Genomic DNA, 15,630 nt, shown 5'->3' with positions numbered 1-15,630 from the left:
CTAGTATCCTTTCTGTCTCTCTCTGGTCTCTCTCTCTGGTATCTCTCTCTCTCTCTTTCTGGGCTCTCTCTCTCTGGTCTCTCTCTCTCTAGTATCCTTTCTGTCTCTCTCTGGTCTCTCTCTCTTTCTGATCTCTCTCTCCTGATGACATGAGATGTCATCCTGCAGTGAGCCAGGGTGGAAACCCAGTTTATTCCACATATCAGCTGAACAGGAGGCGGCAAACCTACACCCTGAGAAAAGATTTGTTTGCTGCAATGGAAATCCGATATCATCCTGGCTTGTTTTCAAATCTGAGGCCAGTCCAGGCGGTCTATGCCATGTGGGGGACTGATTTATGTGAGTGAGTTTGTCCATTTAATAGGTGGATAAACTCCCTAAACAACTGTGAATGTTGTGCAGTATGCCTCTCCTTTAGAGTCTATAGAGATCCATTGGAACAAGCTGGGCAAACAGAACCGAATCAGATGGTTTGCTTTATGTATTATCTCTCATGATGAACTATAAACAGCAGCACGTCCATGACCACACCTCTGGTATATATAATACAAACCACCAACATATATTTATCTTTGACTTACAGTAGCTCAAGTAAAGCACAATGCATCCATTAGTGTAACCACTAGTACAGTTAATATAGTAAAAGTCCATTAGTACATGCATGTAAGCCTACTCTCGTGTCTCTATTGTATATCTCCTAAAGCCAGAGCCTGTTCCAATAAAGTGTTCAGTCACACAGCCTCTACTCTGACTGGCAATTCCAATTATCTCAAGTAAAGAACACTACGCAGCCATTAGCTTGATCATTAGTACACAACCTACAGATGTTGGATCTTAATTTGATCACCCTGTTGCAGGAGAACTAGAACGTGTAGTGTATTTGATATTTAAAAAGGATTCTAAGTGTTTGAAATTTCCACTTAGAAATTTTAGACTTGATTTTATATGACAAAAATGTATCAACCCTGAAAAAAATGTCCATTCATTATAATCCACAATATAACGATTCACATTTTCCTGTTGCTGCAGGATTCTTCTCCTGCTGTAGCAAACTGTCTCAAATGAAGATCCTACCCTGTACTGTATGCCGTTAAGCCATAGCTTAATGGAAACCGCTCCAACAGAGCACAGCCACATGGCCTGAGGGATCAGGACTTCAGTCAATTCCAAAACAAAGCAACATGATCACCCACTGACTGAGAGACTCGTACAGTAACTAGTGTCCAAATAGACCTGGCCAGACTAGCCTCTAGTCACACCCAAGATGTCCCCAACCCAGCAGGCCCAACTCAACTCACTCTGTTGGCTCAACTCCCTCCTCTAGCTGTCAGTGAGCAGTTAGTTTCAATGAAAGGAGAGGGAACAGAGGAAACACACAGACTTGACGATCAGCGACTAGAGAGATAACGCCCATTTCATGGATACTAGCAAGCTTTGGCAAACAACAAAACTGCTGTCATGCATACTGTTTGAAGGATACACCCATGAGGGGAGATCTGAATGACTCGATCGGTGATTATCTCAACAAGTGTTGGGCCAGAGTAATGAAACTACCCCCAGTCACACCCGTGCCCCCTTGGCCCAGCCTGGCACTACTCACTCTGTTGGCTTGATGAGGGGGCTGCTCCCCAGCCGGAATGATGGCCGCTCCTCTGTCACTGCCCCCTTTCTCAGGAGAAACTTTTCTGTCAGATCAAAACCTGCAAAAAAAGAGACAACAGGATGAGAAGGGCTGGTTTAAACTCAAGAAGTGTCCTTCATTGACATAGATTTAGCCTAGTCCTGACCTGGAATAAAAAACACTTTCTATGGAGATGGTCTGTGTTCAGCAGACTGGTACAAGGTGTTGTTTTAAACTCCAATAGGGTTATACAACAATATGGATTGAGTCAGGACTCCTGTCCAGTTTGATTCATTTCTATGGTACAATATAGTTGATTTATGCATAATTACTTGAAAGACAATAGATTTGATCATCAGTGCTCCCTCAAATAAATTGGTGCATGGCACCTCTGTTAACGCAGGGTCAATTACAGAGTATTTCTGTTCTGTTACATAACCTGTGAACATATTCATGTTTTCTCACGACACGTCTGAGACATGAACGTTATTACCCCCTTGGATCAGAGCCAAACAGATTGAGTACGTCACAAATGGCACCCTAATCCCAATATAGTGCACTACTTTTTGACCAGAGCCCTATGAGCCCTGTTCAAAAGTAGTGCACTATATTGGGAATAGGGTGCCATTTGGGACATACCCATTAAGAGGGGGATGGATTTATTTCAATTGAGGGAGGTGCACACCATAACACTGTAATTCTTACCGATGAATTCTGGCTGTGGACCAGTTAAACTGTAGGAAAACCGGTCCTTGTCTACTTTCAATGGAGGACATCTAGAGTTGTCTAGAAAACAGGAATAATATCATCAGCCATACAAGGTTCATATTCATTGAAGTAAAAATGAAGATGCAGACAGCAAACAAGTGGAGAATACCATCTAAACATTTCAGTCACCAAAGACTGAAACTTTGAGTTCTGATGTCTGACAGCGAGGTTGATGATTTGGCACATAACCATTGGTTGATGTGCACAGCAGGACTGCAGTATAGTTAGCCTGCGACGTGACCAGTGTCTTTCCATGTGGAGAGGCACTTCAGTCACTCACCACATCAGTGAGAATGTCTTGTAAGTCATCACTATCCACCCATTCATTAAGATTCACCTCGCGTCCCAAATGGTACCCTATTCCTTATATAGTGCACTACTTTTGACCAGTGCCCTATGGGGAACAGGATGCAATTGGGCCGCAACCTCACACAGCCCAGACAGGGGTGTAGAAGTGTTTGTTAATTAGAGGTGGTGAAAGAGACCTAACTCTAACTGGGCTCAACTTTGACCCTTTTTCTATGTAGTCATGTTTTCTCTTGGAGACTGGGGCACGGCTACAGGGTCGTGTAGCAAAACGTTTCACAACGTCGTGCAATGGAAAACACTAACGGGTGTTTCTTATTGGACAAGTTCAAGTAATACCAAATAATACCACTTCCCAGTTTAAGTCTTTTTGTGACCGTTTTCTTCAGTTTCGTGCCAACTGAACATGACCCAGACCATATACTGTAACTAAAACTGCAAAGAAATGACTTGCCATGTTCCTGTCTGTAAAATCTGACCATGATCATCTACTGTGACAACACCAATGTTAGCCCAACGCTATTGGAAGGGCATGCTAGTACTACTCAAAGGCAACTAAAACGGGTAGCAATAATAACCTGTAATGTAGTTATCTTTTAGCTATATGTATTTCAAGGGATGTAAACAATAGCATACTGCCTGTTTCACACAATATCTTGAGCACAACCACATAGCCTAGCCTAGTGGGCGCTATGAAATATAAATTCCCAAAATGTCTTTCCAGGGTAAACTAAGCGCAAGCAGAGTGTCTGTGAGATCAGAGTCATCTTGGTGTTGGTGACAGTGTCCTTACATGCCACAGGAGGTTGGTGGCTCATAGGTAGCCTAGCGGTTAGAGCGTTGGGCCGGTAACTGAAAGTCACTAGTTCAAATAACCAAGGGGAAAAATATACCGATGTGCCCTTGAGCAAGGCACTTATCCCTAATTTACTCCAAGGGCACTGTACTACTATGACTGACCCTGTAAACAACACATTTCACTGGACCTATCTGGTGTATGTGACAACAAAATATGTTTTTTTTCTTATGGAATGGTATCTAACTCATCAAACACAGGGTTTCCATGGTTTTCATGTGTTTGATACCATTCCATTCACTCCATTCCAGCCATTATTATGAGCTGTCCTCCCCTCAGCAGCCTCCTGTGTTAAATACATACCCATTCTTTCGTTCACTGCCATTCCAACAGTGCAAGGAATGGTATGTACGATCCAGAGGAAAGCTGCCCATTTTAACAAGCAACTCATGTCTTCTCTGATGCAAGAGAAAATACTTCTTCAAAACCTAAAATAAAATACAAGTTAGCTCTTCAAATAGTAGGCCTACATCTTACAGTAAAATATGAATGAATTACAGTAATTATTAATCACATTAATCATGTAAAGTATTAGTAATCTATTACACAGAAAACTGTCAAATGAGATGCGCCTTTTCTACCCCATAACGAAAAGTGTGTAGTGAAAATGTCATGTGTGGTATTACAGTTGAAAATAACCAACGCTCCGCTGCAGAAGTCGACTGAAGGCGTAAGAGCAAGGTGCGACAGGTCCACTGCAACAGCTGCTGCGTTATTATGGCGCAATCATATCACCGGGAAAATAGGCTAAACAGAAGAGTCACACTTTGTAGGCTATACCAAACTGAAACAAATAGAATGGGGTCGGCTGTGTAGAACTAGTCTAAATTATGAATGTGAACATGAACATAACTGTCCCGGGTCAGTGTGACACAGATCACGTTCATAGTGAGATGAGATCACGCGCATGATGCCAACTGACAAAATACAACTTCGATGGAGAGATGCCAAATTCCTCAAACGTGCCAATCTCACAATTCAAACCTGTGATAATGTCTGTCGGACATTGAAAAGCGCCACAGCTATAACTCAGATTGTTTGGAACTAGCGGACGAGACTCTCCATGATAGTCTATTCCATTTATGCGGTATTCACATTTTCACATTTTCAAGGCTCCTCAATCATTAGATATACTTACCAAATTACGCGTAATTATGCATTCCGTTCACTGCAGCCTAATACGGTTCTTGCGAGCATATGGAAAAACTACATGCTACACAAGCGTTACATACAGTATAGCCTATTTACACGAACATAACGGAATGTTCATAAATCATTTCGAGTGACTGAAGCCGTCCGGTAAAGCCAGACAAGTTCCAGAACATGAACTAAAGCTGTGCGCAAAACCACTAAAGTGCCAAACTACGACAAGGCTAGACGCACTAACCAAGGACCCCTACTTATAACTTCGTATCGATATATGACATTACAGAGGAGGATTTCAAGCAGCCATTATTATTCAACCTGTAAATTATGAATATCAAACCAAACCGGTCTACTTACAATTGGTGAGAAAGTTTCCTCCAGCATAAAAACGCATTAATCCATGAACGCTGATGAACGCATGTTTGGGAAAAAAAGTCTGTTGCTATTCCAAAGTAGACTTGTAAAGAAATAAAAGTGAGAATGGGATCTCTTACTAGATCCTCATGTCCTTATTAGTCGCACCGACTGACTGACCCTCCCACTCTCTCATTAGGCTACTGAAATGCATGGAGGACCCCAAGTCCGCCACCGGTGGAGGCATTACAATGGAAACGCTCCACAATTTGGACGATAAAATAATGTGTAGGCATGAGAAAATAACTTATTTAGTTATGAGATTATTGTTGTTTGACTGAGAACATCACATACAGTCGGCAGTACATCATTACTGTGAAAATAAACTTGTGCTCAAATGATGGAATGGAGTAATTCAATTTTTTGTTATTTTTTTTAATGTTTTCTTCTATCCACACTGTGATAAATTAGAATTGGGAGCAAAACATTTCCTATGCCAACAATAATGTTCATAATGTATGGATTAAATATTGATTTATTGATGGAGAACATGAAGTGGTGATGAAATACAGTACTTTGCTAGCCATAACCTCCAAGTCAATGTTGCCCTGATAGCCAATATTATGGGTTTTCTTGATAGGTTTGATCACCACCTTGAATTGTACCAAGGCTTTGCTAGATACTTCCATAGGAGTTGGGGTCTATTTTAGTCTCAGACTCAAATGCCATAACAAAATGTTTTGCAATCTCCTTGAGGATGGTGCTGAAGGGCTCATGTAGAGTTTTACACCAAGTTAGAATGAACCCTATGGTGCTGAAGGGCTCATGTAGAGTTTTACACCAAGTTAGAATGAACCCTATGGTGCTGAAGGGCTCATGTAGAGTTTTACACCAAGTTAGAATGAACCCTATGGTGCTGAAGGGCTCATGTAGAGTTTTACACCAAGTTAGAATGAACCCTATGGTGCTTGAGATGAGTTTATCCAAAACCTTTTCACAAAGAGCATAAGGAATAGTTATTTAAGATACATCTTTAATATATACTGAACAAAAATATAAATGCAGCATACAACAATTCCAATGATTTTACTGAGTTACAGTTCATATAAGGAAATCAGTCAATTGAAAAAAATGTATTAGGACCTAATCTATGGATTTCACATAACTGGGCAGGGGTGCAGCCATGGGTGGGCCTGGGAGGGCATAGGCCCACCCACTTGGGAGCCAGGTCCACCCACTGAGGAGCCAGGCCCAGCCAATCAGAATGAGTTTTTCCCCACAAAATACCTTTATTACAGATAGAAATACTCCTCAGTTTCCCGCGCTGTCCGGGTGGCTGGTCTCAGACGATCCCGCAGGTGAAGAAGCCAGATGTTGAGGTCCTATGCTGGTGTCGTTACACGTGGTCTGCGGCTGTGAGGCCAGTTGGACGAATTCTCTAAAACAACGTTGGAGGCGGCTTATGGTAGAGAAATTAACATTCACTTATCTGGCAACAGCTCTGGTGGACATTCCTGAAGTCAGCACGCCAATTGCACACTCCCTCAAAACTTGAGATGTCTGTGGCATTTTGTTGTGTGACAAAATTGCCCATTTTAGAGTGGCTTTTTATTGTCTCCAGCACAAGGTGCACCTGTGTAATGATCATGCTGTTTAATCAGCTTCTTGATATGCAACACATGTCAATTGGATAGATTATCTTGGAAAAGGAGAAATGCTCACTAGCCAGAATGTAAACAGATTTGTGCACAAAATTTGAGAGAAATAAGCTTTTTTTTTGCATATGGAACATTTCTGGGATCTTTTATTTCAGCTCATGAAACATGGGAATAACACTTCACATGTTGTGTTTATATTTTTGTTCAGCATAGTTTGAAATAATAATTAGGCCTATCTTTATTCTGAGATATTGTCAGCCTAATAGAACCAAAGCCCAAGGTGAAGTGGAGTTGAAGTGGAGGGCAGCAGCATCACAGTGATAATGGACATCTAGCCCTGTTTGTAACTTCATGGTTTATTCACAACTGATCTAAGAATGAAGAAAAGCCTGTGATACCTTTTCATCTGCAGGCACCCCATTGACCCCATACAACTTCAACACATTCTGTAAAATACATAACGTGTGAGTACAGAGATTATGCTAATTGCATTATAAATATATGATGGAAAACTACATGGAATACCTGAAAACTACATTGTTAGATCTAAACTGGTATTTTATTCCTTCTCTCCAGTCTCCACCATGGCTATTGGTAAAGAAGAGAGATATTCATATACGCTATATATACAAAAGTATGTGGACACGCCATCAAATTAGTGTATTTGGCTATTTCAGCCACACCCGTTGCTGACAGATGTATTAAATGGAGAACAACGGCTCAGCCGCGAAGTGGTAGGCCACACAAGCTCACAGAACGGGATCGCCAAGTGCTGAAACGCGTAGTGCATAAAAATCGTCCGTCCTCAGTTACAACACTCATTACCAAGGTCTAAACTGCCTCTGGAAGCTGTTCATCGGGAGCTTCATGAAGTGGGTTTCCATGGCTGAGCAGCCACACACAAGCCTAAGATCACCAATGTGCAATGCCAAGCGTTGGATGGAGTGATGTGAAGCGCTCCGCCATTGGACTCTGGAGTGTTCTCTGGAGTGATGAATCACTCTTCACCATCTAGCAGTCCGACGGACAAATCTGGGTTTGGCAGATGCCAGGAGAACTCTACCTGCACGGTGGCATTGTCAAAGCAAGGTCCATACAGAAATGGTCTGTTGAGATTGGTGTGGAAGAACTTGACTGGCCTGCACAGAGCCCTGACCTCAACCCTATCGAACACATTTGAGATGAATTGGAACGCCGACTGCGAGCCAGGTCTAATCGCCAAACATCAGTGCCTGACCTCACTAATGCTCTTGTGGCTGAATGGAAGCAAGTCCCTGCAGCAATGTTCCAAGTGGAAAGCCTTCCCAAAAGAGTGGAGGCTGTTATAACAACAAAGGGGGGACAAACTCCATATTAATGCCTATGATTTTGGAATGAGATGTTTGACGAGCAGCTGTCCACATACTTTTGGTCATGTAGTATGTATGTTTAAACAATAATAGATGGTTAGAGTAAAAATAGTTTCACGAATTTCAGCAACAGATAAAGAATTCCACCTCCATACAAATAATTCATGCCATTGAAGTAAACACTAGCTACCTCCCTTACCTTCCTTGGTACCTCCCTTCTTACCAGCAGCCATTTATGAAGTATTTATATTATTCTAGTCTGTTCTATGCTGTTCTATTCTATTATATTCAATTGTGTCCTATTCTGTTCTGTTCTATTCGGTTCTCTTCAATTCTATTTTGTTCTATTCTGTTCTGTTCTATTCTGTTTTGTTCAGTTCTGTTCTATTCTATTATTTTTTATTGTGTTCTATGCTATTCTATACTATTCTGTTCTAGCTGATTTGTTAATTCCTTACTTTCAGTTTCTGTGTGTATGTGTGTTGGGTTATTGCTGCTTCACGTTGAATTAAACAAACACTAATCCATTTTATCTGGGGACTCTGATGTCTGACATGTCTTTAAAACATTCAGTAGACATGGATCTGGGACATCAACCAATCAGTAGGCATGTATCTGGGACATCATCCAATCAGTAGGCATGGATCTGGGACATCAACCAATCAGTAGACATGGATCTGGGACATCAACCAATCAGTAGGCATGTATCTGGGACATCATCCAATCTGTAGGCATGGATCTGGGACATCAACCAATCAGTAGGCATGGATCTGGGACATCATCAAATCAATAGGCATGGATCTGGGACATCAACCAATCAGTAGGCATGGATCTGGGACATCATCCAATCAGTAGGCATGGATCTGGGACATCAAACAACACATCACTCATCCTGTGTATGATTAGCTTAATACTTCAAAGAGGCCTGCAAATAGGTGTTTTCTAAGCAAACACATTAGCATGGCTGCATTGTGTGGTAGTCCACCTGCATTTAACATTGGTGTACCGTACACTGTGCCTATATGAGCTCTCATTGTGCCTTTCAGGTTATTATTGCCTTGAGGCTGATGTTCAACGCCTGCCTTTTAACTGGATATGAAATACATAGGAACATCTTTATCCATGGATGATGTATTAAATCCTGTATTCTAAAAATATCATACAGTCTGCTTGTATATCCAGTAAAATGTTGTTTAGTCACTCACATGGAAGCTCAACCCGTATTGCCCTGGGCCCTGCATGTGACAAAGCAAATGGTTTTAGTGATAAAATGATTTGGTAAAAAGCATACTTTGTCTCAGCAATGCAAATGCAGACATGAGTTATGTCTGTATGCACTGCTGCCTGCCATTGTGCATAGAGAAAAAGGTAATGGGATAGCCTAACCTCAAAAATCCTAAACAAGATAAATTCATTTTACTGTTGGGGGAGAGTGCCCATACAGACATTTATTGAATAAAAGCTCAATACATCGAAACAAAGATAAAGTAAAGAAGAAAACCGATGCCAGAGATGTTTTGTTAGCTTAGAGTCCACTGGCTGTCTCTGTTGTCTGTTTCGATGCAGCCAACTTCAAATGAAGAATACTGTCAGTCTGCTGAATCAATGCAGTAGAACACAACATTAAACTCAATGTGTGTGTGTGACAGGTTTCTGCAGTACAGTGGTTAGTCAATTCCTTATTCCTTAACCTAACGTCTCATTTGGAACAATGGTCTTTACTTGAGGAGAATCCTGATAGGTTAATGTTCGTCCTCCAGGAGTCACAATGAACAACCAAGGTTGACATTGTCCTGCCAGGGCTGAGGGACGTCCTAAAATGTAGACAGGATGGGATATTTATAACTTTCTGAATACTATTTTAAAGGGATAGTTCATTCAAATCACAAATGACGTTTGTTTCCTTACCTTATATCAGTCTATGGTCTAGTCCAGGACAGAGGGCAATCCACTCTTTGGGTTTCATTAACTTTTATGTAATGGACACCTGTTAAGAATAAAATCGTGGCGTATCGTAGAGAACAATTTAAATCTAATGAAAAATATGAGCTGGCGCACACCCAGAGAAAATCATTTTATGTAGAGGTGCTGACTAACAGTGAATAAACTATAAAAATCTACAGTGCCTCACGAAAGTATTCACTTTAGCAGTATGCTTAGGGTCATTGTCCTGCTGGAAGGTGAACCTCCATCCCAGTCTCAAATCTCTGGATGACAAACCGTTTTCCTTCAAGAATTTCCCTGTATTTAGCGCCTTCCATCATTCCTTCAATTCTGTACAGTTCCCAGGCCTTGCCGATGAAAAACATCCCCACAGCATGATGCTGCCACCACCATGCTTCAATTTGGGGATTGTGTTCTCGGGGTGACGAGAGGTGTTGGGTTTGTACCAGACAGGTGGACTTTATTTATCTAATTACGTGACTTCTGAAGGTAATTGGTTGCACCAGATTTTATTTAGGGGCTTCGTAGCAAAGGGGGTGAATACATATGCACACACCACTTTCCCGTTTATTATATTTTAGAATTTTAGAATTTTAGAACACCAATTTGGACTATTTTGTGTATGTCCATTACATGAAATCCAAATAAAAATATATTTAAATTACAGGTTGAATTTTCAAAGCAGAAACTGTCTGTGGGAAAAGGTCTGTGGGAAAATGTCTGTCTATCACTTACAGCTTTGAATCAAATCAGTGCTCTAATGTTGTAACCTCATATAGCATTTGACCCCTAGTGTAGCTAGCAACCGACATTCATTTAGTTTAATGTGTCAGAAGTCATTATCAGATCGTGTATCTCTCCATCATGATCGTTTTCCCACGGAGCACTGGGGGTGGCTGATCTCTATAGAAACTGTTGGAACGATGTTCAAGATGGCTTTCAGTTAGGTAAGATGATACAAAGAGCAAAGCACTGCGTGACTGACATTAAAAACAACATGTGTCTCTGTGCTGTTCATCTGTCTTCCCAAGAACTAATGGTACGTAAGCCTTGTCTGAGCTGGAATGGACCGTAGGGCAGGAGCCTGTCTCCTGTTTCTGTAGCATTAGGCAGCTTGGACAAGACACTAATAATAACACAGGTGAAAAAACCTTGTCAATAATCTGATACAACTGCTAAAAGATTGGAACTACTTTAGGCAGAGCGTGTTGTGAATCACTGATTGTATAACTCACTCTTAACTCTCATTGAACTTGATTCTGAATTAAAAGGTCTCCAAAAGGGTTAATATTTGATTTGACAGTTAGCAGTTACATTCACCTCAATGAACTGTACATGTTTTGTCTGGGTTAGAAATCCTATGACAATAAACAACATTTTATTTGCCTGGAACTTTCCAGCTGGGAGGCAGCTATGCAGCAGTGTCCAACTTCAACAAGCTCATCAAATATGAAATGTATGAAGGAAAGTGGCCTCTGCATTATTCAAGAGGGCCACCACATGCCTTCTCCAATTTCAAGTCTATTTCACTTGTCCTCTCCATTTTGACTGCTTATTCACCAATTCCATTCAGTCTATACTCTTAAAAAAGAGGGTTCCAAAAGGGTTATTTGGCTGTCTCCATAGGAGAGCCCTTTATTGTTTTAGGTAGAAACCTTTTTGGTTCCAGGTAGAACTCTTTTGGGTCCCATGTAGAACCCTATGTGAAAAGGGTTTTACATGATATCGAGAAGGGTTCTACCTGGAACCAAAAAGGGTTCTTCAAAGGTTTCTCCTATGGGAAGAGCTGAATAGCCATAATACATTCTAGATAGCCAACATTCTTAGGAAAAAAAGGTGCTAAAATATAAACGGTATAGTAAAGTAAAATGTAATTGGATAATTGTATTCCTTTTCAGTAAAATAAATAAACAGGTACTACAGCTGTTCTGTAACCCAGCAGTGAAGGGCTCCGTCTCAATCATCTCTCCTTCCTCACAAAGTGTGCACTTGTTCACTACTTCACAACAAATCTAAAAGCATTGGATTACCGGAGACATGGGTGTGAATTTCTACCATATTTCATATACCACCAGTCATTTCCTTCAAGCCAGCGAAGGGTAGATAACAAGTGCAGCTTTTGGAGTAAGAAGAGATAATTGGGCCTTTGCCATGCAACTGTTACTTTAAATGTCCACCTGCTTCTTTCACAAACTGTAAAGTTTAAAAAGTAATTCACTTACATCAATAATGTTGTATATTTCCATTGACATGCAGCAGACATCCACATTCAGTCACTCTCATCCTTTTTAATTACTTTTCTCCATTTCTCCGTGTGTGCCAAGTCTAGCCATACAATAAGAATAAAAATGAATGCAATTTGATTTAATGAGCATCATTACTCATGTGAAAGGTGTAAGTTAATAGGATTTCTCGAGGAGATCATGTAAAAGAGAAGAGCTGACATTTTAGTGTCCTCTTAGCAGCATGGAGGATATGACCGGAATGATTAACTGTAATTTAGCAGGAGTGATCTCAGACTTTTATCAGTCTGAATTATTGCGCAACTGAAGGCAATATACAACTTCTCTGAGAGAAAGGGCCTGTGTGGCATCGATATTAGTCAGAAACATTTATTCTAGTGTCCAAAAAAAGTGTAAATAGTATAATTTTAGTTAGAAAGTCAGTCTCGTTCAAAACTGAGATGTGTAAATGACTTGAGGGTTGGGTTTTTGATTTCGACAATGCTCACTTGATCACTAGCATAGGATACACAGCTGTGCTCGATCCAATCTTACGCAGAACACACAGACAGTGAGATAGACCCGCCCAGCACAGCAGCGGATCAAACTTTTAACAAGACAACACACCACACATTTTTTTACTTGAGAAATAGTGCACCAAACACCTTATCTACTGTACATATATAACTAAAACCTCCTCAGCAAAAACTTCAAAAGTAATTACAAATTTCTTGAGTTATCTTAAATTCATTCTGACTACTTTGAGGAGGTGACACTGGCTTTGTTCCTATGGTGTCTCATGGGGGACACACATCAATAACTGTCACATCAAACCACACCCCCAAGACTGAAATCAAATATTTCTTAATGAGCAAGAGAGAAACACATGCGGAGTCGGTACATTCAGTCCAATGATGTATACTGTATAATCCCTGAATTGCTGATGCTATATATTAGCCAATGAGAGGCTTTGAAACCACCAGCCATATTGGCACAAGATAAGCAGTCCATGTTAAGAATTAATAGAATTCTACAGTATTTCAATTAAATGTTTCAAGAACAAAATTACATGTGTTTAATTGTTGTTATAGTGGGGACATTTAAAAAACATTTTTTGCTCCCATAATATAATTTAAAGGCATGCATTAAAGTGTCTGTAATTGAATAAACCGGAAGTTACTTTTCATAGCAGATTAGGAAAACATTTTTGCTAACCCTAACGCTTTTCCTAACCTTAACCAAATTCTCCTCACCTGCTACAAAAAAAAATCCCTTCTGGTCATAGCTGCACAGGGTGGCAGCGTAGCCTAGTGGTTAGAGCATTGGACTAATAACCGAAAGGTTGCAAGATCAAATCCCTGAGCTGACAAGATACAAATATGTTGTTCTGCCCCTGAAGAAGGCAGTGAACCTACTGTTTCTAGGCCGTCATTGAAAATAAGAATTTGTTCTTAACTGACTTGCCTAGTTAAATAAAATGGAAGTGGCATGTTTTTAAAGGGATACTACAACATTTTCAACGTCATATTCATCTCCAGCACCACCCCAACATCAACATATGTTGAAATGGCGTGTTTCTATGATTTCAGTAAACAAGATAGAGGAAGATAAGTGTTTCCAATTACATCATCGGTGTGCATCATGTAATTTTGACCAGTTGTGAGAAGGCATGGCCTACTAATTGCCGACTAATTGGTTGATGATATCATTGGAACCATATCTTTATTAGTACAAACAATAGAAACGCGCCATTTTCACATATGTTGATGTTGGAGTGGTGCTGAAGATGACGAATATGACATCATAAGGGCCCTAGGCCATAAATTTAGATAGACATCGCCTCATTGTATCTGTCCCATTATGGTGTCTGTGAGAGCATGGGCAGCGCCATTGAGGCCCCTCCACTTTGAAGTAGTCAATTCTCTTCTTCTAGTACCTCTATGAGTTGGCAAACAAACTGAAAGGGTGCACACTGCCACCTAGAGTGTGTTGTTTGAACAGTTATAAAGCCAAGGTTAGCGATTCGCTGCCATCTACAGAATGTTTCCTCATGAGTATAATTTCTTGGCTGATCCTTCCTGGTGAACTGGGTGGAATTATGTGATTCTTCCTCAACCCATAGGAAGTCCCACCCAGTTGACTACTTCAAAACGGTGAAAGTCCTCAATGGCGCTGCCCATACTACAACAGGCTTTTGAGTCCTATATCAATCTCTGTGATCTGGGCCTACTGCTTGCCTCCATTTTTTTCCAAACACACTGACTAATTGTTTGTTACAAAGTACAAACCTGTATATCTTATTAACTATGTTATCCCTAGTCCTAATTGTAAACGACCTAAACTGTTTTTATGGAAGATTTGACACTGTCAATTTTAAAGACGAATGTAAACAAATATGTGAGAGCATCCCCAAATCCTCTCCTGTCCAGATAACAGAGAACGAGGTGGCCTCATGCTTGTCAAATATTAAGCCACACAAAGCACCAGGCCCAGACGGACTACGAGGCAAAGTACTGAAGTTCTGCGCTGACCAGCTCAAGGGAGTCTTCACACGACTGTTCACCTCCTGCAGAGAACCTGTACAGTGCCAAACTCCTGGAAGGTGTCGGCCATTGTATCGGTGCCTAAGAAGCAGTGGTGTAAAGTACTTAAGAAAAAATACTTTAAAGTACTATTTATGTCGTTTTTGGGGTATCTGAAATTTATTTTACTATTTACTGTTGAAGTCGGAAGTTTACATACACTTAGGTTGGAGTCGTTAAAACTGGTTTTGCAACCACTCCACAAATTTCATGTTAACAAACTATAGTTTGGTTAAGTCAGTTAGGACATCTACTTTGTGCATGACACAAGTAATTTTTCCAACAATTGTGTAAAGACAGATTATATCACTTATAATTCACTGTATCACAATTCCAGTGGGTCAGAAGTTTACATACACTAAGTTGACTGTGTCTTAAAACAGCTTGGAAAATTCCAGAAAATCATGTCATGTCTTTAGAAGCTTCTGATAGGCTAATTGACATCAATTGAGTCAATTGGAGGTGTACCTGTGTATGTATTTCAAGGCCTACCTTCAAACTCATTGTTTATTTACTTGACATCATGGGAAAATCAAAAGAAATCAGCCAATTGTAGACCTCCACAAATCTGGTTCATCCTTGGGAGCAATTTCCAAACGCCTGAAGGTACCACGTTCATCTGTACAAACAATAGTACGCAAGTATAAACATCATGGGACCGTGTTTATACTTGCCATCATACCGCTCAGGAAGGAGACACATTCTGTCTTCCAGAGATGGACGCACTTCTGTGTGAAAAGTGCAAATAAAATCCCAGCGAACTACAGCAAAGGACCTTGTGAAGATGCTGGAGGAAACAGGTACAAAAGTATCTCCACAGTAAA

General features: G+C 40.6%; 1 protein-coding gene across 4 annotated transcripts in view; it reads right to left on the bottom strand.

Moving 5' to 3' along the window:
* The window catches only part of LOC115193526 (collagen alpha-1(XIX) chain), a 258,296-nt gene extending 253,016 nt beyond the window's left edge, over window positions 1-5,280 (bottom strand). For 3 of the 4 annotated variants that reach the window (XM_029752231.1, XM_029752233.1, XM_029752234.1), the window contains exons 1-4: window positions 5,055-5,280; window positions 3,855-3,979; window positions 2,327-2,407; window positions 1,601-1,700 (exon numbers count right to left, since the gene is read on the bottom strand). In XM_029752231.1, coding sequence (XP_029608091.1) covers window positions 1,601-1,700; window positions 2,327-2,407; window positions 3,855-3,942 — 269 coding nt within the window. In that variant the 5' untranslated portion in view covers window positions 3,943-3,979; window positions 5,055-5,280. Of the gene's footprint in view, window positions 1-1,600; window positions 1,701-2,326; window positions 2,408-3,854; window positions 3,980-4,177; window positions 4,371-5,054 lie in introns of those variants that run through there. The other variant, XM_029752232.1, reaches the window with a different exon arrangement.
* Window positions 5,281-15,630: the final 10,350 nt, after the last annotated feature.

Source organism: Salmo trutta, chromosome 5, assembly GCF_901001165.1.
Source record: "Salmo trutta chromosome 5, fSalTru1.1, whole genome shotgun sequence".
Taxonomy (NCBI): Eukaryota; Metazoa; Chordata; class Actinopteri; order Salmoniformes; family Salmonidae; genus Salmo; species Salmo trutta.
Note: the sequence above shows the minus strand (reverse complement) of the source record. Positions and strands in the feature narration are given on the sequence as shown.